Source organism: Pundamilia nyererei, unplaced genomic scaffold (assembly GCF_000239375.1).
Source record: "Pundamilia nyererei isolate P.nyererei 1_Seehausen unplaced genomic scaffold, PunNye1.0 scaffold00107, whole genome shotgun sequence".
NCBI classification, from domain to species: domain Eukaryota; kingdom Metazoa; phylum Chordata; class Actinopteri; order Cichliformes; family Cichlidae; genus Pundamilia; species Pundamilia nyererei.
The window spans coordinates 1246706-1271907 of NW_005187508.1; the positions used below are offsets into that span (position 1 = coordinate 1246706).

Here is a 25202-nt window from a genome sequence, read left to right on the forward strand (position 1 = left end):
TCTGTTGTTTACCTCGTTTGTGGTTCCACTCATGGGCCTCCCCCAGGACAGTGGGGTCAAAATTATATTCTCCATTGTGAGTGAAATAATCGTCGGTGCTTAGTACAACTCCACCAGGGTTGTTCTGTAGCAAGGCTCTGCAAAGACACAATGAAGTGTAAATGCAACACAGCTGCTGATTACTGTAGCAGAAATCATCAACTCCTCCGGAACAGGGGTTGCTGAAGTGTTGCTTAGATTGTGTCTCTGCTGTTTCAGCATAATACCGGCTTTGTTGTAAACTAGTGGTGAATCATTCCTCCGTTGACCAGTAATCTTTTTTTATATTTAGATAATGTGAACATTTTATCATGTTGGTTGTCACTCTGGAACAGAGTCTCTTCCCTGGCTTTAAAACATCCAACACAAGGTTGCAACATACTATGCAACTAATGGAAACAGGCTAAAGTTGTGAAAGATTGCCAATATTTCCTACAGTGCTTGAGCAACAGTTCTCCAGACTTTCTGAAGGTCTTTCAAATCAGTTGCTTTTTCACTCATCATTATACCGAACCATTTTTTAGAGGAATATTTTTGCTACTAAAAACTCTCACCTATGAATCATCCGAGCATGAAAATGGGTGTTGTGTTTATTAATAACAGATGCTTTAGCAAAGAAGCTATTTTAAATTGTATCATTAGGCTCTGTGCTACCAGCAGCCTGATCCTAGCCTTTAACAAGCCTGGAGAACTAATTCTGAAGTAACAAAACTACAAGAAAGCTTGCCTAAGAGACCAGGCTGTCTTGGAGAAGAAAAGTGGTCATAAAAAAATGCTACATTTCAAGTTCCCGAGAACAGAACAAACTCTGTTTTTGGCTTAAAAACTGCATTTCACTTTGCATGTTTGAATAAATTGCTGCACCCATTTCCATTTTCAAAGCAAAATGGACAAATGAGTGGTGGCTCAAGACTTTTGTACAGTGCTATGTTTAAATTATATGTCAGTAATTTAACAAAAAATATTTTATCTTTTCTGGTATTTTTTTAAGATATTTAAATTTCACTGTTAAAGTATTATTTGTACCACTTTGTAGTAAACTATAAAGAGAAAAAGGAAGATAAACAAGGCAGCAGAATCTAGGTTTTGCATACATATGTATGAAACAAGGAAAAATTACTATGCAACATCTTGTTTTTGTGTGTTGTAAAAATAGAAACCCCACAATTAGTTGCTAAAAGCTCAAATCTTACCAGCCAAGTAATCTAAACTGAGCACCTTATTGGCTGATTTAAAAAATTGGTTTTCAGAAAAACCTCCTGTTGAACAGCTGTTACTATTACTTTTTAGGCCATCAAAACATTCCTACCTTGCCAAGGTGGATTTGCCAGACCCCGGAGCGCCCCGCAGGAGCACAAGCACCTTCCCTTCCAAACGAAGCCTGCTGTTGCGGGCAGGAAGCTGTGGGGGAGCAGGCTGGGCCCAAGACTTTGGAATAGTAGCAGAAGGTTTGAGAGGTGCTTGAGAGAGAGGGCCATGAATCAGATAGGGGGCAGACCAATATGAATGTGTGTGAGCCACGGGGGTAATAAAGGCTGGCATCTGGTTTCCATGCATACGAGGAGAAAACACTGGTGCCTCCAGGTTCCAGTGTTTTGGAACCTGGTCGAGCTGCTCCGGATTCAGCGGGTTCATCTTGGATCTCGCTCCTGTGTCGGATTGCATGGCCCCAGCGCTCTCTGAAAGAGTGTGTGTCAGGTCTTCCTTTTTATACACCTGGAAAGCAGAGGGACGCCCTGAAGCTGCCAGGTCCAAGGCAAGTTTTGGGGTGTTTCCAGATGTTTCTGTTGTCAGGTGTCTGAAATCCAATACAGGTTGCTGCCCTTCTGTGTTCTTTTGTTCCCATGTGCTGAGCTGGTCGAGTGGAGAAGAAGCTCCAGATTTATGCTCTATGAAATGTCCTTCAGGGCCAAGCCGCTCAGCAGAGGGCTCTCGAGATCCATGGTCCAAGCTGGACTGAAGCAACTCAGGGAGAGCTTGCTGAGGAAGTGGTGGTGGACAGAAAGAAGAAGAAAGCGATGCACCAGAAGATAAATATTTGGTGCTCTGGTGCTCCTCACCAACATCATGTTGCGCAGCTAGTGTCTCTAGCTCTTGATCAATCAGCAGGTCAAGCTCTTCTGTCAGCAGGTTTGAGCAGGGAGGAGAGGAAGGCTTCTGTGAGGGTTTTGAGGGTTCAGAAAAGTGCTGTGGGGCAAGCAAGGCTGCAGCAGTGCGCTCAAAGCCAGAAACAGAGGGTGGGGCAGGGACTGTGTCTTCAGCAGCCACAGAAAGTTCCAAGAGGGAGTCCATTGCATGTTCAACTATGACACAAAAAGACAGATAAGAGAAGCAGAACATTTTCCTGCACAATTGAAATGTGTTAAAACAGCACTCAATATCTGAGTGCCATTTTAACACATTAAACGACTTATACAGAGCAAAAGTAAAACCACTGATTTATTTACTCACTGTAGAGTAAAATCTATGGATCAACCACACCATAGAAAACGGATGATTTGTTACTTGGTAGCTATGAATCCATAAGTTTGCCCTTCAGTGACTTTACATGCTCAGAAGGTCAGAAGAGCATAAGCAGACCAGGCTGTCAGAGGTTTATAAGGAGACTCGTCAGAAACAAATCTGGATTTTTTTCTGATTTTAGACCTTAGACAGGTGAAGCTGTTACACAGAGTCACAGATGTTGGGTAAATCATTTGCTGGACAGCTTGCATCTTTAAGTTGGATCCTTGCCCATCCCTTGCACCTCTGCTCCTGGACTATTTAAGGTGCGATTTTATCCAAATTACAAAATACAAATTACAAAATGACTGATGGTAGTCTTTGTGCCTTTGTATTGTTATATGTCGGTCTTGATCTGCACTACAAAGCATAGTAAAACGCCTCAGTACTATCAGAAATGCATGACTAAGAAGCTCCACAGCTAACTGGTTAGTCAAGTTACAACAAATACCTTTCCCAAAAGTGACACAGCACGTCTGTCACGTTACCTTTGAAGTCACACTCGGAGAGCACGATGTAAATAACTTCGGGGTCCAGGTGTGAGAACATCTCCTGCATGCTTCTGACGATCTCATCTTTGACAGTATTGGGTGGAAAGTTGCTGGACATACCACCGCCGTATCCCTGCTGTAGTGGGTAGCCCGTGTTCTGACCGAGGTTTCCCCGCTCATTTGCACCGCCGTCGGGGAGCCTGCCCGGACTCTGGCCATTTTTCTTTCTTCGAGGCATTCCGTTGGTCACCAGCTGCTCTCATTGGCAGCTAACAGAGCTAGCCAAGTAGCCTATGACCTACAGGAGGACGGTTCAAAGCTGAAAACATGTTGTAGCTCCAAAGTGCAAAAACTCTATAATGCTATCTAATAGCAATACGAACAACCACACAATTGCACCGGAAGCAACACACCGGAAGTCAAGAGGGTAACTTCAAAATAATAGTCTGTTTCTCAGTACTCCTACTTGTTATTGAGAAACGCCCACAGATTTCCATGGCCTTTCAGAAAAATGTCACACCCTGCTGTGGAAGCTTGTTTCCGCCATTGAAAAAAAATCTATATCCATAGCTCAGAGTTTCGGGTAATCATACGAAAATTCGAGTTAATTGTAAATTAGATATAATTATATAATTTATATTTTTTAACTTAAACATCTGAGAAAATGCCTTGCAATTTCAAATTATCAAGTCAAACTTTGAGAACTATTTTTTGGGATTTATTATAATAGTATATAACCATTAAACACTCTCTTCACTTCTAGATAATGAAAAATATCCTCATAATTTTTTTTAATCAGTATTAATTCCATATTAATTAACACTGAGAACACAAATGCACTCTGTGCATTAAAAGTAGCTGTAGGAAAATGCTTGTGTGTATCGACTGGATTTGCACATTTCCCAGACTCACTGACAAGTCAGCCTTCATAATCCCCATCCAACTCTTCTCTTGATCTCTGTTTTATTCTTAGCAAGCTTGCAATAAATGGATTCATTTTTTATTGTTAGATTTTACTTTATTTCCTTTTACATTGTGGGTAGTTGTACTTGCAGGTGCAAATGCAACGTATTCACATTTATATAGCACTGTTCCATTTTTTAAAATACAAATCCGATTTTATCTATATGGTCCTGTAATATCTTATTCTATACACTAACCAGACTGGGATGTCAGGCTGTGTGCGGGAGCCCACTGGATGACTTGGAGCAAGGTCAGTCCAGGTATACTGCAATGGGTCAAACATGCAAACTCCACACAGATATGTCCCAGCCACAATTTGAACCAGAAACTTTATTTATCTGCGGTGTTAACCACTGAATCACCATGCCACCCTATTTCAGATCATGTGTCTGAAATGAATAATCCTATATGTACCATATAGGATTACTCATATGCAGTGTTACTATTGTGTTTTTAGGAGATTCATTTATGATCCTTCAAACACACAGATAGGTCAAGGTCCATCTTGAATATCTGGAACTGGGTCACATTTGACCCAGCACAACCTCCCTGTACAAAAAAGTATCTTACCTCATAAGACTTTGTTGTTACACTATCTCTTACCGTACATTACTAAATCTCACTAAATCTCCATTTGCACTATTTGCCTATTTGCACTACTCTGCCTGGTTTACACCCAATGTCATTTACCCATTATATTGTATATTGTATAGCTTTCTTGTTATATGTAAAATTGTATTGTATTTATTTATTTAAATTTTTACTTTTTAATTATTTTACCTGCATTTTTTAATCACTCTTATATTTAAATGTTCATTTGCTTTTTTATCTAGGGATTGAGAGTAACGTAGTTTCTATTCTCTGTATGTCCTGTACATGTGGCAGAATTGACAATAAAGTTGACTTTGACTTTGACTTTGACTAGTACCTGCACAACTGTCTAAAATACTTTAGGTCACTTTAGGAAAAGTTAACAAATTTCAGGCTTAAAAAAGCAAATTTATGGTAGTTTGAGCATATGTCTCAGCATTTGTAAGGGTTAACCCTGTTGCACATAACATTTATATACAATTATATTTCCAGTGTTTTTGTCCATGAATACTGTGTGTATGTTATTATATGCCAGTTTAGATAAAATAGTATACAGATTGCATTTAATGAGTTCAAAATGTTCTTTGATATAAGTGCACTTTAAGGATAAACCCACAGTGGGTTGAGGAACAGAAAGTGTGCCAGCTATCGGTTACAGACTCCCGCCATGTATGTGGTGCAGCAGTACCCGTCTGAGACCGAAGGGGGCGTTCTGCACCCAGCCTTCACACAAACAGCACTGACTGAACGGACAGAGAGCTTTGTGCCGAAAACTAAGCCCAACCTGTGTCAGACTAATGAATTAAAACGGCCTGTTTAAGAGGTAAATACTACCGAGGAAGCGCTTGGCAAACAACCCGGGGTTTGAGTCGCAGTCGTATATTTGAAAGTAGAGTCATTTTGCATTTGTTAGGGTGTTCAAAATCATCCGTGGAGCAAGTTGGTGTTGAGAGAGGAGGGCTCAGGGCGACGGTAGCAGCAGCCCTTCTTTCGCCTGTGAACTAGCGGCAACACGGAGCGATGCTCGGAAGTTGAGAAAAGACAGTAACAAGTAAATTAGCTTCATTTTTAAACTTCACAAAGTAGTTGCATTAGTTGTAAAGCACAGGAACTGGCCACGAGCATGGCTATTTTAGGCAAAGAGGAGAGGATACTTAACTTCCTCTGTGATTGTAGCTGGAGATGTGATGGGTACCTGAATAGTTTGCGGCCTAGGCTAACCAGTTAGCTAACGTGTACTAGCCGCTCGATGCTAACTGCTAACATGACTTCCTTCCCGCAAAATGCTAACCGCTAGCTAGTAATGTTTGCATTACAGCTAGCGAGCTAATGTAATAACCTGTATGACAGTAGATATAGACCGGCGCCTCTCGTGTTGTTATTTAAAGTGATTTTCAAACTGTTTAGCTGTACGAATAGCTGTGATATTACCGAAACAGCAGCTGAGATCGTTTCTGCATCCAGGCGATGATTTATGAGAAATCTACGGAAAATGTAGAGCTGATGTTTATTAGCTTGCACGCTTAGCATGCAAGCTAATAGTATGCACGATGCTTGTTTACTGCTTGCTTTCTGTCTAAAAAGTTAACCGGATTAGAATATCGGTAAATATACAGGTACGGTTTTATCAGTTTCAGCAAACAAAATTAATGATTGGCAAATAGGGAAGATGCTTAAAACGAGGTTTTGGTAAGTGCGGTAGCATGGTTGTGTTGAACTTTTGTTTTCTGACCCATAGAGGCCAGTAAAAGACCGTGTGGACCATATATCAACAAGCATGGAGTTCCCGCAACAGCAGAAACCGGCGGGGGAAGGAATCATCTATCCTCCTGGAGTTAAAGAGATTACGGACAAAATCAGTAACGATGAGATGGTCAAACGATTGAAGGTATGTTTAGTGGGCTTTCTTGCTCTAATAAAACACAATTTTCTGCTGCCCCTAACGTAATTTAAGAGTGTCCAGCCTGTGGCGCAATGCCAAAAAACCCTTCTAACTTTGTAAACTGCTCTATATTAAGTCATTATTGGCCCTTGTTGTCTTGGCTCTTATTTTGCTTGTAAACAATACTCCTTGTCATGTTGTTCCTACCAGAGTGTTTTTAAATTTGAGTGTGACACCATACAAAACAGGCGGGGGTATTGTTCATAGGCCTCAACATTTTCTAGGCTTTCATCCTATCTCCCCAGGCTGGAAAAATGGAATGGTCCCAAAATCTGAATGCAAGAAAAGCAAACATTACACACTGAAGCTATTTTTACTGCTGGTGAACAAAACAGAACAGTGAGTCATGTTTAAGTGAAATTTAAGAAGAGAACTGCAGTAATAAAACTGATTATAAACAAGAGTATTTTGACCTTTGTGGATGTAAATAAAACTTGAGGAGTTACCACATCTTTAAAATATGTGACAGCTCTGAACTAAACTAAATAAACAATAGTGTTAGGCCATACTAGAAGTACCTTTTATCTATTTTATTAATTTGGGGAAACTGTGTAAGCCAATTTTTCATACATTTGTGGGACTAAAATATATACACTCAATGGGCAGTTTATTAGTCATCCATTTAATTGCTTGTTAATGCAAATATTTGATCAACCCCATGGCAAAAACTCATTGTTTTGTAAGCATGTAGACACGGTCAAGACAATCGTCAGAACATGACTTAAGTGAAGAACGATGATTTAAGTGACTTTGAACATGTTCGGTGCCAGATGGACTGGTATGACTATTTTATAAACTGGTGATCTGCTGTGATTTTTTTTTTTCACACAACCACATTTTACAGAGAATTGCAATAAAAATATCCAATAAATAGCAGTCCTCTGGGTGAAAATGCCTTGTTGATGCCAAAGGTCAGAGAAAAATGGTAGGACTGCTTTGACCTTATAGGAAGGCAATGGTAACTAAAAATAACCATTGATTATAACAAAGGTATATAGAAGAGAATCTCTGAACCATTGAGACATTGAACTTTGAAACAGATGGGCTACATAAGACCACATTGCCTGCCTCTCCTGTCAGCTGACTGTTGGGGTTTGTCTGTATTATTGTACAGTATTTACTATACAATATTATGCACCTTAAGGCGATTGTTGTTGTGATTAGGTGTTATATAAATAAAACTGAAATGAAACTGGGGCAGCGTGGAGTTTGCATGTTCTCCCCATGTGTTTGCGTGGGTTCTCTCCGGGTACTCGGCCTCCTCACACAGTCCAAAGACATGTAAGAAGTGGGGTTAGGTTAAATGGTGATTCTAAATTGCCCATAGGTGTAAATGTGAGTTTGAATGTGGTTGTCTGTCTCTATGTGTTAGCCCTGCGGCAGACTGGCGACCCTGCCTTTCACTATATGACAGCTGGGATAGGCTCCAGCTCCCCCACGATTCTGATAAGGCTAAGCGGAAGAAAATGAATGTAATGGAATGAATTGTAATTGAAACTGAGTTCCACAAAAATAATGCAACATAATATTACCAAACATAAAATTTGAGAAATTTTCTTAGCACACTGTGGGCCTCTTAGTATCAACTAAGACTGTTTAAACTCAACAACCTTCTTGATTATTGTTGCTGTTCAGCTCCATCCATTTATAAGCACAGTATATCAATCGTCTAATGGTTGCTTCCAGCAGGACAACACAGCATGTCGAATTATCTCACCGTGGTTTGTTGAACATGACAATGAGCTCACTGTAGTCAAATGGCCTCTAGTCACCAGATTTCAGTCAGCTGTGTCATCAACTGCACATTCACCTGAGGATTTTAAAATAGAACAAAGAAAACTGACAGGTCATTATTACATTCATTATATTTCTGGCCAATTTGTACCCAGCAGCTATGCAGGGACATTATATTATATATCAGTTGTGATTGTGGCCGCCTGGAAATTTCCAGATTATCTTTTTTTAGCCCTGTTTGTGGTCTAACCCTCACCTGAGGGAAATGGGAGTTCCTTAAGTGCTCACTCCTCTGTTGTGTTTATCTGTTATTTGCTAACTGTGTCTGGAATTCAATCTGAGTGGACATTTGGATTTTAGAACTTATTTATTGGTAGCTGCTGCAAGAAGTAACTGCATCCAAGGCTGACTTGTGAATTAAAACAGTAAAGTTTTGGACTGGAGAGCTAAGCAATAACCTAGAGCTCACTAGAGAGTACTGTAAAGCTAGTGGTGGCTGAAGATTGTGGCGAGTTCTCTATAGGTGTATCACTATCAGTAAATAACACTTAACACTGCCGTATGGTTATTCATTATAAAAAATACACATTAGAGGTGTTTTAATTGTGTGCATTTAACATTTATATCCACAATTTAAACAGTCAGCAGTTTTAAAGTCAGCATTTCTACTTTTTTTATTCAGGGGTCCTGTGATTCCTTTTAATCATATTAGAGTGTTTACCACGTTAAAAATGGTTTCCGGACAGCAGAGAACTGATTAGAGTGACCATAAAGAACACAACCCCTGGCCTTGTCAAGTAGGGCAAATGTACTGAATGGCAGGGTGCAGACTGTATAAGACAGATGTGTGCAACCGTTTAACCTGTGCTGGATCGGAAAGTTTGACATTAGATCTGCAGTAGGGGTTGCATTGTACTGTGCTGCCAGCAGAGAAGTTAGTGTATTTTGTTTTAGAAGGGTTTTGATGTCATTTCCTGTCTTTAAATTTTCTAGACTTTGAGTTGTGTGGTAAAATTATATAGTCGTTGTGTATTTTCTAGTTGTAGGTTGCACAGTGTTTGTGATATATTGTGGGTTTGTGTTATAGTGTAAGTAAGTACTATATCAAACTCTTGATTGATGTGAGACCATGATTGTTCCACATTTAAAAACAGCATATTACTTTTGTGACCAGTTGTGGCTGCAGGTTTCTTCCTGTTAAAAGTGAGTTTTTCCTTCCCACTGTCACTAAGTGCTTGCTCATAGGAGGTTGTTTGATTGTTGGGGTTGTCTCTGTATTGTTTAGGTCACAATATAAAGTGCCTTAAGGTGACTGTTGTGATGATTTGGCACTATAAATAAAATTGTATTGAATTGACATATTGGCTGCTTTCAGTCTATTAAATGGTACTTCATAGGTATTGCTGTCAAGGTAGCCTGCCAAACCACTCACTGCGTTGATCTGTTTGTCGAGAAGACATTATCTCTGGCTATGAGTTAAGCTTGTGTCGATCCTGTGTAACACGTTCCACAGATTTCAGGCTAAAGTCCTGGCAAGTACGGTAGTGCAGAATTAGAATTGGAAACCAGGTGACTCAAAGTGATTTAGGTGTAATCTGGTACGTGCAGTGCTTATGTAGCTGTATTTTTTTAAATGCCTTTTATTACTACTGAGCATTTATTTTGTACATGTAGTCCTAAAAAATATCAACATGCCTCATTTTAGAATTTACTAAAAAAAAAAAAAAACCTGGGTTTGGCTGTTTAATAATTGAGAAATGGCTTTACACTTAAGGCATGTTTAAAAAAAAATAGCAGTGGTGCCTATTTCTTGAAGAAATTCAGGTTTCAAGTAGGGCTGGGCGATATGACCCAAAATTCATATCTCGATATTTTTTAGCTGGATGGCGATATAAGATATATATCTCGATATTTTTTTAAGCCATAAAGTAAGAACAAAAAGAGAGTTCTTAGTTAAAGCTGTGTCCCAGATGTCACACAGGCACTTTTATTAACATTCAGCACAGATGTACATGAAAAATTACTCAAAAATAAATTATGAGCTTTCATTAAATAATAATGCTCCATAAATAAAATAAAACAATGTTGTTTTTTGTGCATAACAAAGAGCTCACAATTGTGCAGTCAAAATGTAAACTAAAAGACGCTGAGCGTAATAACAAAGACAGACAGATTTCACAGCAGCTCTATTTCCAAGTTCTACTGCGTGACTGACAGCCTGGAGTTTGAAATCCACTTCATAACCACGTACGTCTCTTACAGGTGCTATTTATGGTCCTTATACACACACAATACGGTAATATTACGTTGAAGCACAGTACGTATCACTCCGCGAGGCTCCTCGGTAGCCGTAATGCGCCGACAATCTATCAAGCGGTGCAGCTTCGTAGCTTACCAAAATCGTACTCAAACATTTTTGACAGATTGCTGAGCGCCGTGTTCCACATAAAATCGGCTCGCGGCCATCAAGCACAACCATATTTTTCATACATACATAAGGCTCGCTGTCAACTTTTGAGAGAATGAAAGGATTTTAGGCTATGCAGCCCGTAGGGACTAGCGCGGTTAGCTCGTTAGCATGGTTAGCTCGTTAACACGTTGACGCCGTCCAGCCCCACGCATGGGGTGATGCGCAGTAACTCGTTAACGGAGATTTGCCGTGTCCATCTTGTCGCTGCCTGCACGTGAAGCGATGGGGGAGGAGGGGGAGTTGTGTTCAGTGAAGGATAGAGGCGAGGCGGAGTAACGTTGCATAGAGACAAAAGTAGACGAAAGAGAGGCAAACTTGCGGCTCCACAACTATAAGTATAACGTAACATAGATTATATCGATATAAAGGATATTGTCACATCTTATATCTCGTATAAAAATATATCGATATGTTTTAAAAACTCGATATATCGCCCAGCTCTAGTTTCAAGGATAAAATGTTATGCTTTATGCAACATTGGTATTCATCAGATACGTCTAAAGCACGCACTGAGAAAATTTGTTGTGATTCAGAATTTAAAGGAGACGGAAAATCAGTGCCAATATCTGTCCTTACTCATTTTCTCCTATTTTGACATGGCTGCATTCACTTTGTGAGCAGCAAAATGCTTCATGTGTGGGAGTAGCTTACAAGCTGACTCTGTATTAGCCAGGCTTTAAAGATGAATCAAATGGAAAATGGCTATCTCATCCTGTAATAAAACCCCATTCAAGTTGTTGGGATAATATTAATGTTTTTATTTCTATTTATTTATTTTAAACAAGCTTCATATAATATCTTTTTTTATACATAACACAACAACACATAACAACTTTTAAGTTGTTATGTGTCTTTCCCACCAAACTTTAAATGTTTGGTGGGAATGGCTTTGGTTTGGGGACTTTTAGTGACCTTCAAATCAAATGCATCCTTATGGGCTCTGCAGGAACAGTCTGCTTGAGTCAAACTCTGCCACCATGCGCTGGCACTTTGACCATTATTTTCACCACCACAGACTAGTCATGCCGTTACTAAGATTAAAAAAAGCATCGTGTACAGCATCTGCTTATCTGTGGTTTTTTGCTTGGGTATTTGGCAACTTGGAGAGAAGGATTTTGGATGTGCAACCTATGCAGATGTGCTTGTGTCCAGTCCTTCACAAAGACCACAGCACATAGCACCATTTCCATTGGGCTATGTGTAGGTCGAATGGTGACTGGTCAAAAAGTGGACCTGAACAGGAAAGGGGGCAACAATGGAGTTTGCAGAGAAGGAGACAAGTGCATAAGAAGCAGCATGAAAAGCACAAAGTAGCTGCAGGGGACAGATTTCATTGTTTTTAATACTTCAGCTATTTATGTTATGACATCAGTCTTCTCTGTGGTTGCCTGAAAGACCAACAACAACACAAGCAAGAGCAATGCTATGCATATGACCTAATTGCGAAAAATTTCTTTATGCTACAGTCACACTAGGAAAAACTGTTGTTGGAGACCATTGCGTGACCACAGTTATTGTGACTATATGCAATGAGCTTGTGTACTCGTTGCCTTTGAAATGGTTGCTTCAAAGATGAGGACCAGGTCTGAGATCACTCGCAGTTCGTTCATGCCTTCAAAGCAACTTTAGGTGTCAATATACCCTCCACAGTGGTTGCTTCTCTCAGCGCTGTTTAGAGCTGGGCGATAGAACGATAACGATATGTATCGCGATATAACTTTTACTCGATAGAGAAATTAAGCTATCGCGATAGACCTCGCCGCTCTTGTCCTCTTAAAAAAAAAAAAAAAAAAAAAAAAAAGGTCAGCCGATCCAAATTCAGAAGCGCAGAGCCGAACCAATCACAGCCGCAGCGTCACGTCGCGTGACTTGTTACGTACAGCACAAGTGCCAAGCCGCACGTGTGTTTGTTTGGGAAGCAGCCAGCGGGTAATGGAGCCAGCGCGTAATGGAGGAAATGAGTGTGCCGACTAGAAAAATCAACCGAGCGTGACCGAAGAGAAAACAGATGATGGTTCCAATGCCGGAGAGATTGTCGAACGGAAGAGCCATAGAAGCTCCGTAGTGTGAAGGTATTTCAGCTATTTCAAGTCTGACAAAAAACAGAGTAGCGTGCACTGTAAATTGTGCCGAAAGCAAGTCTGGAAATACAATAAACTGGTGCATGCGTCACACTGTGCGCCACGTTATTGTTTCGGTGAAATGAATTTCTACAATACTGTTACTGTTAATTCTACTCTCTGCAGTGTTTAAATGCTTACATATACACACAGTTACTGTCGGTCCACACATACGACTCTGTTCTGCTTCTATGCCCCAGCTTTGTTTACTTTTTCCCACCGAGGCTTCTAGACTTCTGATTGGCCAACATTTCTGCACGGTTAGGAATCTAGCGCCACCTGCTGCTTTGGCATGTTCATAGCAGCGTTTTCCTTCATTTCTGCCTTTACGTGTGGACGGGATTATTTTTTAAAACGAAAACGGAAAATCTCCGTTTTCAAAAATACCCGTGTACGTGTGGACGTAGCCTCAGTCTCTGACTGGAAGCGCTAATTCGTCATTCGGCTTTTGTCAGACTAAAGTAACTGTTAAAACTGTTTGAAAAGCTCAGCTATACAACAAGGAGAGATTGAGAATTTCCTTTTAGTTCTCAGTTTATTTGATATTGACAAAAGTTAGTCAGTTTTGTCTGTTCTTCTGTAAAACAAACTAAGATTTATTTTTAGAATTAATATTTTGTTTCTAAGTGGAATTGACAATTTAGTCTGTTTTGTTTGTTCTATTTTGAAACTTAAACGCTTTAGCGGCTGCCTTTTGTGTAGTTTGCAATATTTGCCTTTATTTATCTGAAAAAGTCTCATGTTCCTTAAGTACATCTACCTTGTTGAACTTATTATGGGAAATAAATATTTAAAAACAAGCTGCTGATAATTTCACATTTTACTTGTGAGCAACGGCACATTTAAATCTTACAAATATAGTTATTTGGCTTATATCGTGATAGATATCGTTATCGCCTGAAATGAAAAAAACATATCGTGATATGAAAAAATCTCATATCGCCCAGCTCTAGCGCTGTTACATCATCATACAGATGCAGACATTTATGCCCGTTGTTAAGGCACAAGAAGCCACGGGGTTTAACGGCAGCTGGCATCCTTGTACATGCAGTGCTGCCATCTTCTGTTTCAGTCCGTTATTACACTCTTAAATACTACTACTTATTCCTGCATCTTTTGGAATCTTACAAAGCTTCAAACGACGCGTCGACTATTAAATCAGTCGTCAACGATTTTAATAGTCGACTAATTGTGGCAGCCCTAGTGCCTGGTACAGGTCCTTTTTTAGTACCTACTCTGCCAGGGTTCAAAGTGGTCCAAGGTAATCCAAAAATGTGACGTTGACAGATAGCATGCCAGTGATTGGCTGGTCAATGGCGTCGCTCGAAGCGTCATAAGAGCATCTTGCTCTTGCGTTTATATAGAGACATAACCAGAATACAGCTGGTTGTTGACAATCTTCATAAACTGGATGAGAAACACTTGCAAACCTTTGCCTTCGTCTGTCTCAGAGTAATTGCAGTCAGTCCGAATTGATTACTTAGAGACTAGAGGTTAAGGTTGTTGAAAGCTCAACCTCTAGGTGACCAGCTGCTTGCTGCAATTTCATGCAAACAGTCTTGTCAAGCTGCAGTTGACAAGACAACTTGTCAACTGCTGAGCACATAAACAGAGTGTTTTGGAGGACTTAGATTTTGAAGTTGCAGCTGTGATGTTTGGTACACTTGAGGTGCAATTACTAGGCAGATAAAAAAATTCATCACGCCTTAATATGTCTTATTGGTTGTTTTTTCCAATTCTAAAAAGCGTTTTCTTAATTAAAATATTCCATCGGCCTTAAAATGTAACTATAAAAATAAAACTATAACCAAATTTTACTTCTAAAGCACCAACATGAAGATTTTCAGCACTTGTTACCAGTTAAAATCAACAGTCTCACTACAGACAAGAGTAAAATGTGAATAAAATTTAAAAAGTTGTGTCGTTAGACACTAAATGTCTTTACACATGCACTGCTCTGTGGGTTTCTAATTATTACCCAACAGAGGGACGTGCGAGAACACGTTTGGCGCAGTTGGTTTGGACATTAAACGGTCTTTAACCTGCGATCTTCCCACAAATGAGCCCATGTGAGCACAGTGCAAGTAACAGTTAGATCTATTCAAAGTGGGTGACGTATCTTCCTGCTGCACTCAGCCCTGTCAAACCACACAGAATATTTCCAGTTGTCAAAATGCGTCTGAAGTGGACTACTTCCTGTTGTGTACTGCATGTGAGAAAGGACAGACCTGGTTCTCATTGTAAGGAGTTCATGTGTGAAAAATACTCTGAGCTCTTGTCAGTCATCTCTATATCTGGAGGTGGCTACTGTCTCAGGCTGCTTCAAAAGTAGCCATTAGTCTATTTAGAGAAAGCTTCTGTTTTTTGTCTGTAGAAATTCATAACCAACATGCTGACGTGCAATGAATGGGAGTGGCTATAAATGTGGCTCTTGGACTTTTTGATTAGTTAGTTTGATAATGAACTCTGGCTGGTGTTTTACACATTAGATTTGCACAAGAGTAGAACTTGTGGTCTTGGATGATTTGAGTAAAACATTGTACTTGACCTGGCTTCACTGTTTCTACTGTCCTCTTTGTACTTGTTACATCAGTGTTATACTTAAGGCATCCATAGCCCACTTGGGTCTGTATGCTTTAGGTGGTCAAAGTGAAGCTCTGTAAATGTCCACGTGCCTTTAGTTTTGTTGTAATCATGACGAATAGTCCGCAGTAACACTACACTACAAGGCCCTCACTATGCATTTGTTCTCCAAACAGACTCTTAAGAGGAAGGAGTTGAAATAAACATGTTAGAGGATAAAGTTGTGGCTTAATCATAACAAGGACACACACTACTCAGAGCATTCTTGATTGAAAATAATGAGGAAAAACTGGAACAGCACAGATGGTAGATGTTTAATTTGTAGTAAAGAGAGCAAACGTCCGTATCAGATTTGATTGATGATGCACCTGATTAAAGACCTGTGACTGTTAAAATTAAGGTAGGTAAAACTTCATTAATAGCTGCCTTTGTATATACACAGAAAGGTTTTGAGCTGAAAGGACTTCAGCCTAATTTTCGCCTGACGTTTAGCAGTTGTAGATTCAAGAGTCAAGAACTTGGTTTAGCAGTTATTTGAAAATGCGTCACTTACATTTTATCACTGAACTAGAGATTTTGTTATATTTAGGTTGCAGATATGCAAGTAAACAGTCCCACACATTTAGCGTGGAGGGCCTCAGCTCTGAGTAGCGAGTGTTTCAACAGAGAGTAGAGAAGCTTGGGGTGCATGTGCGAGTGTGTGTAGGAGTGAAAGGTGTGTATGTGTGTGTCTGTCTGTAAGAGTAATTGTGGTGCTCTGCAGTCTGCTGGAGCTCTTGGCCCATCCCCCACCCCTGCTGGCTGGTTATTGAGCTCTACTGCTATGCTTCAGCTGGCTCTCATACACATAAACACTCACGCACAGAGGAAGCAGCAGCTTAAAGAGAGATATCGTAGCTGTAAAAAGTCATTGGATTGATAAGACTGGTGTGAAGATAAGCTTGAGAAGCCAGTGTTTCATTTTACTGAGAAATAAAAAGGTCCTCAACTGAAGTTTATGTTTGTGTTGTGTGATAATCCAAAGGGCAACGACAACATCAACACCATGAGTGCTGGAAAGCTGCCACTTTCTACTCAAGTTGTCTTTTTATATTAGTCATTTAACTCTTTATAACCCACAGCATTGGTACCTCTCGTCATTGGTACCTCTGTTTCCTTAAATGTTCGAAGATAATGATGCCGTGCATCAATAATTTGGTCTTTCTTGTTTTAAAGCCCGTCTATATTTGCTAGCCTGCTGAGCAGGTTGCTGATGTGGTGGTCCATACTATTATCCAGCTGCTTTGCTAAAGAAGACATTAGGGCTGCTCAATTAATCGAATTTTAATCACGATTACGATCTGGGCTTTCAACGATCATTAAAAATGACTGAGCCGACTATTAGCCCCTCCCTAATTTATCCGCGACACCTTAAAGGCCGGTCCGTGAAAATATTGTCGGGCATAAACCGGTCCGTGGCGCAAAAAAGGTTGGAGACCGCTGATTAAGAGGACCCGAGGGAAGCTCGGAAAGCTAAGCAGAAGTTATTTGGAGAGTGACTGCCGTTGGTTGAAAAGAGAGTTAAAAAAAAAAAAAACTTCAGTGGTGTTGCACACTATTTTATATTATTTTTTTAAAGTTATTGTTAACCCTTTAAAGCCGGTCAGAGCAGCACGCTCCGTTTTGCGTAACTATTTTTAAATCCCTGTAGAATCTGAACCGTGTAAGCTAGCGCAATAATTTGTTTTGCATATGAAACCGGAGGAGTTGTACTTACATCTGATGCCATCAGCTTGTCCTAGGTCACGGTTTCGTTCCACATATAGCTTTGCAAAAATTGCATAAAAAGCCTTGCAGGAACAAAAACATAATATTCCAGAAACACGCTTTGCCGTTCCTATCAGCTGTTCGTAACACTTCCCACAGTAAAATGATGCACCTGCTGTTTTCTTTGCAAATTTGCATCATAGGATTGTTTTTTGTTTTTCCTGCAGTGTATAAAAATTGCTGTATCTCCAAAATAAAACTATGAAGACACTCAAAATAAATTTCCTGTGGTGGGAAACTATTTTTTTGCAACTTTATTGTATTTAAAGTTTTGAGGGATAAACCTCTTAAATTTCTCCAAGTAGAAATATATGTAAACAAAACAAAAGCGATTTTCAATTTTTTTTGTAGTTTATTGCACTTTTTTGCAATTTATGTAATTACTATGGACTTAATGCATACATATTATTAAAATATGGGCTATAACAGTTGTATTGATGTATAGCAACTTGAAATGCTCCCACAAATGGCACTACAACATGTAAAAAAAAAAAAAAAAAGCTCTGGTGGACTTGGTTCTATGGTAGGTCTTAAAGGGTTAAATAAATATCGTCAAATAATCGTGATCTCAATTTCAGTGAAAATAATCGTGATTATCATTTTTGCCATAATCGAGCAGCCCTAGAAGACATCATCTCTGGGTTAGATGTAGTCCAGGGCCACCGTCTTGGAGCTCGGCTTTGCCGGGCTCCAGAGCAAAACAATGACTACCTTTATCAGCTGCAACCCAAGACAGTGGAGTTGTTGTTCATTTGCAGGTGTAGCTGGTCTAGTGGTCAGCCATACATCACAAAGTACATTGCAAATGTTTGTAGAGGAGAAACTCATAAATGGATAAGGAAAACGTGTGCCTCTCATGGCAGTACCTGTCTTATGTCATACAGATGAAAAGTCACCTGTCTGCTCTCTCTGGTGGATGTTTTGGTGAGACTGCTTTTCTATTAAGGGGATTAATTACATTACAATTGCATTGTATGTAAAGGCCATTCAGCAATTTTTGTAGAACTTCTTAGGGCGCATTCCCCATTGGCTTAGAGATGTTGCTGTTAGCCAGAAGGTCTGTAGTAGAAGGTTTGGGTAAGATGTAGCTCACCTCATACTTTTTACATACCTTTTTTTTCTATGACAAAAACACTGGAAACACAAGCAACTATATTTTGTATTTTGTATTGAAACATTGAAATATTCCACTTGCTTTATTTTTTTTTTAAATGCATGCATCCACCATTTCAACCTCCACCCTTGTCTCTCTGTTTAACAGATGGTGGTGAAGACATACATGGACATGGATCAAGACTCAGAAGAGGAAAAGCAGCAATACCTCGGCCTGGCACTCCACCTTGCATCAGAGTTCTTCCTTAGGAACCCCAATAAAGATGTTCGGCTACTAGTGGCCTGCTGCCTGGCTGATATCTTCAGGATCTATGCCCCTGAGGCTCCCTATACCTCCCATGATAAACTCAAGGTTAGATACCAACCTTGGACTGAACACTGTCTTCAAGGGAGTCTTATAGTAGTCCAGATTTTTGATGATTAGACAAGTTGAAATGACAGCTGTCATCAAATTTATGGACTAAATCAAAATGTTGACTTTTGTTCACTTATTGGCCTGTTTCCTGGCTAATAGTTGAGTGTGTTTGATTGCTAGTTTATGGTGAACCAAAATGACCCTGAAATGTGCGTCTAGTGTGATCTCATGCACACACGCAGGGTCATATTGGTTTGCTGGGGTGTGGCTAATGTTAAAACTGTTAGCGTCAGTGGCTTTCTTTCCTAATGGGTTAACACATGCACCACATGCGGTTACACATTGCCCTTACTAGTGAGGGACCAAAGCTTAATCTCTTAAGTTTAGTAATTGTGCATACCCCTTTAAAAATGTGCTCAGATCTTATTGAGTCCATTAATATCATTTTACATCAAAAGTAAACAAAATTGAGTTGTGAATTAATGGCATGGTTGAATTTGCAGCAAGATTACAGCGTTGACGTCTAGTTCTTTCATTCAAAACCACGGCAAAGTTATTTTACCATGATGCACACCTCAAGTGAATATTGGTTGCAAGCCCTCCATTGAGCATCTTTGTCACTACCACTGTGAAACTTGTGTGTACTCAACAGCACTAACTCAATTTCCCAAAATTCCCTAGGACATCTTCCTCTTCATCACTAGACAGTTAAAGGGACTAGAAGACACCAAGAGTCCTCAGTTTAACCGATACTTCTACCTGCTGGAGGTAAGGTGCTAAAGGAGAGATCACTGTTCATGTTTGGAGCTAAAACAGTTTGGGTGACTAACAAAAAAAAAAGTAATTAATAATTTAATCTGTTTTCATGGAAAATTTCCATTCTCTGTTTCCAGCTACTGAAATAGCAGGATATGTTACTTTGCGTTGTCATATTTAATAGTAAATATTTGATAGTATCATAAGCTTTTAACCATACACAGTCAGTGTGTTTATGGATTTTAGTTCAAGGTAAAGTACGTGGTAATAGTATTAACTGCTAAAAAAACCTAGTAACATTTATGGCTTTGTTGTTTTCTATAGAACCTGGCTTGGGTGAAGTCGTACAACATTTGCTTTGAGCTGGAGGACTGCAATGAGATCTTCATCCAGCTTTTCAAAACACTCTTCTCTGTTATCAAGTAAAGACTTTTGTTATTGCTCGAGTCTGTCAAACTCTTTTTACACCAGAGTTTAAAATATGTAACTTGAAGGAAAACCGATAGATGTGATTTATTTTAGCATAAAGACATGTATGCTTTTAGATTTTACTACTAAATGGGATTATAATAAACAATGTATGAATTGTTTATAGTTAGTTTTTGATTATCATTATTATTGTTTTTATTTTTGCTTGTTTAATTATTCCTCCTGTTATTACACTGAAAGGATTTCTGTCTTTCTTCCTTCATAGTAACAGCCATAACCACAAGGTACAGATGCACATGTTGGATCTGATGAGTTCTATCATCATGGAGGGAGATGGTGTCACACAGGAGCTGCTGGACACCATCCTCATTAATCTCATCCCTGCACACAAGGTAAACAGCAAATAACATAGCAATGTACAATATAAAATCAAAAGAATAATACACTTCACCGGATTTAATTTTCATTTTTCACCTTCTTTGGAACAGAATCTGAACAAGCAAGCATATGATCTTGCTAAGACTCTGCTGAAGAGGACTGTCCAGACCATCGAGACATGTATTGCAAATGTGCGTAGCGTCCTGCACTCAGTTGCATATTTTACCTTCTCCCTTGTATTTGTATTTGTAACGTTTTGTTTTTTTTAATCTAATGCAGTGTTTTATTTTTCATCTTTAGTTCTTCAATCAGGTTTTAGTGATGGGCAAGTCATCAGTCAGCGATTTATCAGAGCACGTCTTTGACCTCATCCAGGAACTGTTTGCCATTGATCCTATGCTGCTTACCTCTGTCATGCCACAGCTGGAGTTCAAGCTTAAGGTGAAGACAACAATCACAAAACAGACTTTAACCCTGTTGTTGATTAACAGTATGCATTTTTAATATTATTTAACCTTTGTGGTGTTGGTGTTTAATGGGTTGTCAACTTACTGAAGGTTAAAGGAAAAGCGGAGGACTGTATTTGACTAATCTAGATTCATCTTAATGAGATTTGTTTTTGTTTTTTAAGTAGCATAAATCTTTTTCTGGCTCCAGAAGGGGCCTGTGCAGAATGTGATTCATTACCTTCATGTCCCTTGAGGAGTGCAGGCTAATGGTTTGAATTAGATTTAGAAAGAAGTGAGCTTACAGACCTCTGTTGGCCACTCAGTTCTGCTTGAGGCTAGTGGCCAAGGCTTTGTTTGCTTCCTCTAATATAACATGCTGATTATATCTCTCCAGCATGTCCTGGGCCACCTCCCGGTGGGACATATCCAAAACACCTCACCTGGGAGGCATCCTTGTTAAACCTTAACTGACTCCTTTCAATGTGGATGTCTCAAATAACCGAACTCATCACCCTAAGGGAGAGGCCAGCCACCCTTCAGCGAAAGCTGATTTCCGTCGCTTGCTCTGTGGTCTTGTTCTTTAGAACAAGAAATCTTCATCATAAAATATGACCTGCTTTAATATATTTCAGTTTGTCATCCAATGAGCTCTGAAATTTAGCGAGAGCAAGAGTCATGTGGTAGAGCCGATAAACATCAGCCACAGACATCAGTAAACCTCGTCATGTTTGATATCAGTCAGCAAGGCGATATCTGCCAAAACGCACTCTTGGCTGAGATATCAGTGCATCACTGAGGTTTCATCTTGCATCACCACTGAGTAATGACTCGTCTGTTATCTTTCATTCACTTTTCCTTTTCTTAGTTAGATGCTCAGTTGTTTTGTTTGTCACGCAGATGTTTTTGAAGACCAGCTTTTCTTGTATGAAGTCGTTTTTGGTCATGACATGACTCTTTGAGTGCCCAGTACCTTTACACCATCACAGTAAGCCACCTCTGTATTGAGTCTGCCGGCATAACTGAGCCGTTTCTGTAGATACTGTTAGAATGAGTGACCAACAAGTGGGGAAAAAAATTCATACTTTAAAATAAAACTGTCTTCAAGGGAGTGGCTGAAACACACGCGCTGCTCTGTGTGTGCAGCAGTATGTGAAATGGGTCTGAGCACAAGATATGAACATTATTAATAACAGCTTCAAGATAAAAGCTGCAGCCGGTATTACAAATAAGTGTGTGTGTGTTGTGTTTGCAGAGCAATGATGGTGAGGAGCGTCTTGCTGTTGTACGGTTGCTGGCAAAGTTGTTCGGGGCCAAAGACTCTGAGCTGGCCTCGCAGAACAGACCGCTGTGGCAGTGCTTCCTAGGACGGTGGGTGACGTGAACACAGACATGAAGTAATGTTTTAAGCTGCCTCGATTCAGTCACGAGAGACACAGAAACGTGTAAAGAGATGGCATTATTGCAAAAATGTAATTTTTATTACAATTATATTAGTTAAGGAGAAGTTATGTAGAGAGAAGTGAATTTACTTCCATCATCTTATGATTTATCTATAAATTGGATCTGTAGTGTTTTAGTTGGGAACTGGTCTATCCATTTAGCACAATGGGGGAAAAGGGAAAGTTTCCTGGCTCCAAAAAGAGCTCAGATTAATGGAGAATTGGTGAACAGTGTAAAGTGTGACCTCAGCTCACCTATCAGTAAAATGTGTACAGATTTGTCCTGCTAGTTGGGTTTCCTACAGATTTGGATCCTATTCATGGTGTTGACAGGTGAGGGTTGGGGTGATGGGGTTATCTGTGCATGTGTGTATGCAAGCCACATGTTTTGGTAGTTAATTTTGAAGTATAATAATTAAGGTCAAAGGACAGCAAATGTTTCCCACACTCAGTGGACTTCACCCGGTAATGGAAAGTCCTTGTTCTGCTCTCCAATCTTGGGTCGTTTGGTGTTGCGGTGAATGCAAAAATTCTCTACCTGGTTCTGGTTACAGCAGCTGTCCAGAGCAGAACAAAGATCCCTTCATTTAAGGAGTCCTGTAAGGAGGTGGACTCAGCTCTCTATTTAGAGGCAGCTGAATAAAGGTTCTTTTTCAAACTTCGCTCTGTGCTTCACTATGGGAATCGTGACTTCCGTAGTTGGTCACACCAAGGCGATTCCCACAGTGAAACACCTGACTCTGTTATCAAAGAACCAGGAATTAAGTAACCCAACGTTCTAGTTTGAGCTTGCAGCAAGTCCAAGACTGTGGGGTTGAAGCACATCAAGCAGGACGTAGTCATCTTTGGTGATCTAACTGAACGATAGTGAGGACCACCACAAGAGCAACTTGGCCAGTGAGTCAGACAGCAGAGAAAACACAAGGCAGGAAGGGCACAGGCTCACTAATAAGCAGTGACTAACCTTTAAAAATAATAGCGAGGGGATTTTCCTCTAGTACTTTTATTGCAGAGAGGGCGTTTCCTGTGTAAAAACTTAAAGAAGAAAAGAAATGCTTAAAATAAGTGGCCAATTATTCTTTGGTGCCTGTGAGACCTGCCTATGTAAAGTCTGTGTGGGGAAACAGTGTAGGCCTCATCAGTCTTATTTACTAAGTTTTACTGAGACACTTTTTCTTTTACCTACAAAGTTTAATGCCTAATTAAATTAATTATGTGTAACTGTATTTTGGTTTCCAGGTTCAATGACATCCATGTACCAGTCAGGCTAGAGTGTGTAAAGTTTGCCAGCCACTGCCTCATGAACCACCCAGACTTGGCAAAAGACCTGACAGGTTTGCTTTGTTTTTTTGTGTTTGGGAGTTTTTCCACTTTCAGTCTTAACCCGCTGTTTTTCATCTTGATTTAACAGAAATATTCTTGCTTATCTTTATTATTCTTTATTCCCTCAGAGTATTTGAAGGTGCGTTCCCACGACCCAGAGGAAGCCATTCGTCATGATGTCATCGTCACCATCATTAATGCTGGGAAAAAAGACCTCAACTTGGTCAATGACCAGCTGTTAGGCTTTGTACGGGAAAGGACTTTAGACAAGAGGGTAAGATAAATATTTGTAGTACAGATATTGTAACGGGGATGTGTTACATTAGAACTAGTGACGTGTGGGTTTATTGGCTTGTCACTTAACGTTGTCATGGCAACAATAGTGTAATTTTAGTGCCATCATCAGTAGTTATTGACCTTATGAAGTGAATTATGTATAACATATGTTCATAAAAGAGATGAAATTTCCCTGAATGCAACATAATTTCTTTATCAAACAAGAAATAATATAATGTACTTCCAAAATCTTAATGACATTTTTTTCATCTTTAATCTTTTTCTCTTCCCTTTTCCTCCCTCTTGCTGCAGTGGCGTGTGCGTAAGGAGGCCATGATGGGCCTGGCTCAGCTTTACAAGAAATACTGTCTGCACCACGAGGCTGGAAAAGAGTCTGCCCAAAAGATCAGCTGGATCAAAGACAAACTGCTGCACATCTACTACCAGAACAGCATCGACGACAAGTGAGAACATGCAGGCTTTACAAATTGGACTAATGATTTACTGCTGCTAAGAATCAAATTCACAAAACCCACGAGGTTTACTTTTTATTTTCTATTGTTTGTTTTGTTTATATTTCATTTGCATTTTAAAAGGCAAAAGCGAATCTGCGAGGGCAAAAAAGTAAAAGTACTGAAGTTATTTTGTTTTTCATTTTTAGGAAAAGAAACAGTGCGGATAAGTTTTAGATTCAATTAATTGATAATTCTGTTAGGAGGACTGAGGTGAAATATTTGAGCATTTGTACCTTGTGACCTGCAGACCAGCCTTAGCAGCAACTCCGGTAATCAGAAATGAGGCTGACAGACCAATTCAGTGCACCACTTTACAGCACCAGGTCTTTGCTGCAGGCTAAGAGGACAACTTAGAGTCTGATGTGTTTTAAAGGAACTGTTTTCCTACAGTGTTTTTGATAATGAGTTTTTCTCCTGGATTAATGTTGCAGAATAAGGCTAGTTGTCCACTACTGGGTAGTGTTTAAAGCAGAGAAGGCCTTTAAACTTGCACCCTTGCTGATTTATTGATTTTTCTGTGTTTTCAAACAATTCTTCCTTCCTTTCCTGCAGGTTATTAGTTGAGAAGATCTTTGCCCAGTACATGGTCCCTCACAATCTTGATACAGAGGAGAAGATGAAATGCCTCTACTACCTGTATGCCTGCCTGGACACGAACGCTGTCAAGTCAGTAAACCCACACTAATGACACCATCAAATCATCATAGATACGTACAAATGAAAAATGACCAGTATATTTTTATATTACACACACCATAAAACTGCCTGGATTATTCTTTACACATGTATGCGTCCCGTAGAGTCTGTGTGACATAAATTTCATCATCTTGCGGTAACCGTAAGGGTCTTTGCGTATGTCTGTGTGCCTGTCTGGTTTTTGTGGCGGCGTGGACTTGTCTGCAGATAATTTGTTTTACAATGCACAACT

General features: G+C 39.7%; 2 protein-coding genes across 4 annotated transcripts in view; one reads left to right on the forward strand and one right to left on the reverse strand.

Moving 5' to 3' along the window:
• Nucleotides 1–3435, reverse strand: part of n4bp2 (NEDD4 binding protein 2) — a 13158-nt gene extending 9723 nt beyond the window's left edge. The window contains exons 1-3 of the mRNA XM_005741135.1: nt 3030–3435; nt 1349–2342; nt 13–137 (exon numbers count right to left, since the gene is read on the reverse strand). Coding sequence (XP_005741192.1) covers nt 13–137; nt 1349–2342; nt 3030–3270 — 1360 coding nt within the window. The 5' untranslated portion in view covers nt 3271–3435. The remainder of the gene's footprint in view (nt 1–12; nt 138–1348; nt 2343–3029) is intronic.
• A 1815-nt stretch (nt 3436–5250) lies between these two features.
• Nucleotides 5251–25202, forward strand: part of pds5a (PDS5 cohesin associated factor A) — a 29065-nt gene continuing 9113 nt past the window's right edge. For 2 of the 3 annotated variants that reach the window (XM_005741136.2, XM_005741138.2), the window contains exons 1-13: nt 5251–5409; nt 6325–6474; nt 18503–18706; nt 19391–19477; nt 19790–19887; nt 20160–20286; nt 20383–20463; nt 20573–20713; nt 21974–22089; nt 23400–23494; nt 23612–23757; nt 24072–24223; nt 24827–24940. In XM_005741136.2, the coding sequence (XP_005741193.1) occupies nt 6364–6474; nt 18503–18706; nt 19391–19477; nt 19790–19887; nt 20160–20286; nt 20383–20463; nt 20573–20713; nt 21974–22089; nt 23400–23494; nt 23612–23757; nt 24072–24223; nt 24827–24940 (1472 nt within the window). In that variant the 5' untranslated portion in view covers nt 5251–5409; nt 6325–6363. Of the gene's footprint in view, nt 5410–5449; nt 5638–6324; nt 6475–18502; nt 18707–19390; nt 19478–19789; nt 19888–20159; nt 20287–20382; nt 20464–20572; nt 20714–21973; nt 22090–23399; nt 23495–23611; nt 23758–24071; nt 24224–24826; nt 24941–25202 lie in introns of those variants that run through there. The other variant, XM_005741137.2, reaches the window with a different exon arrangement.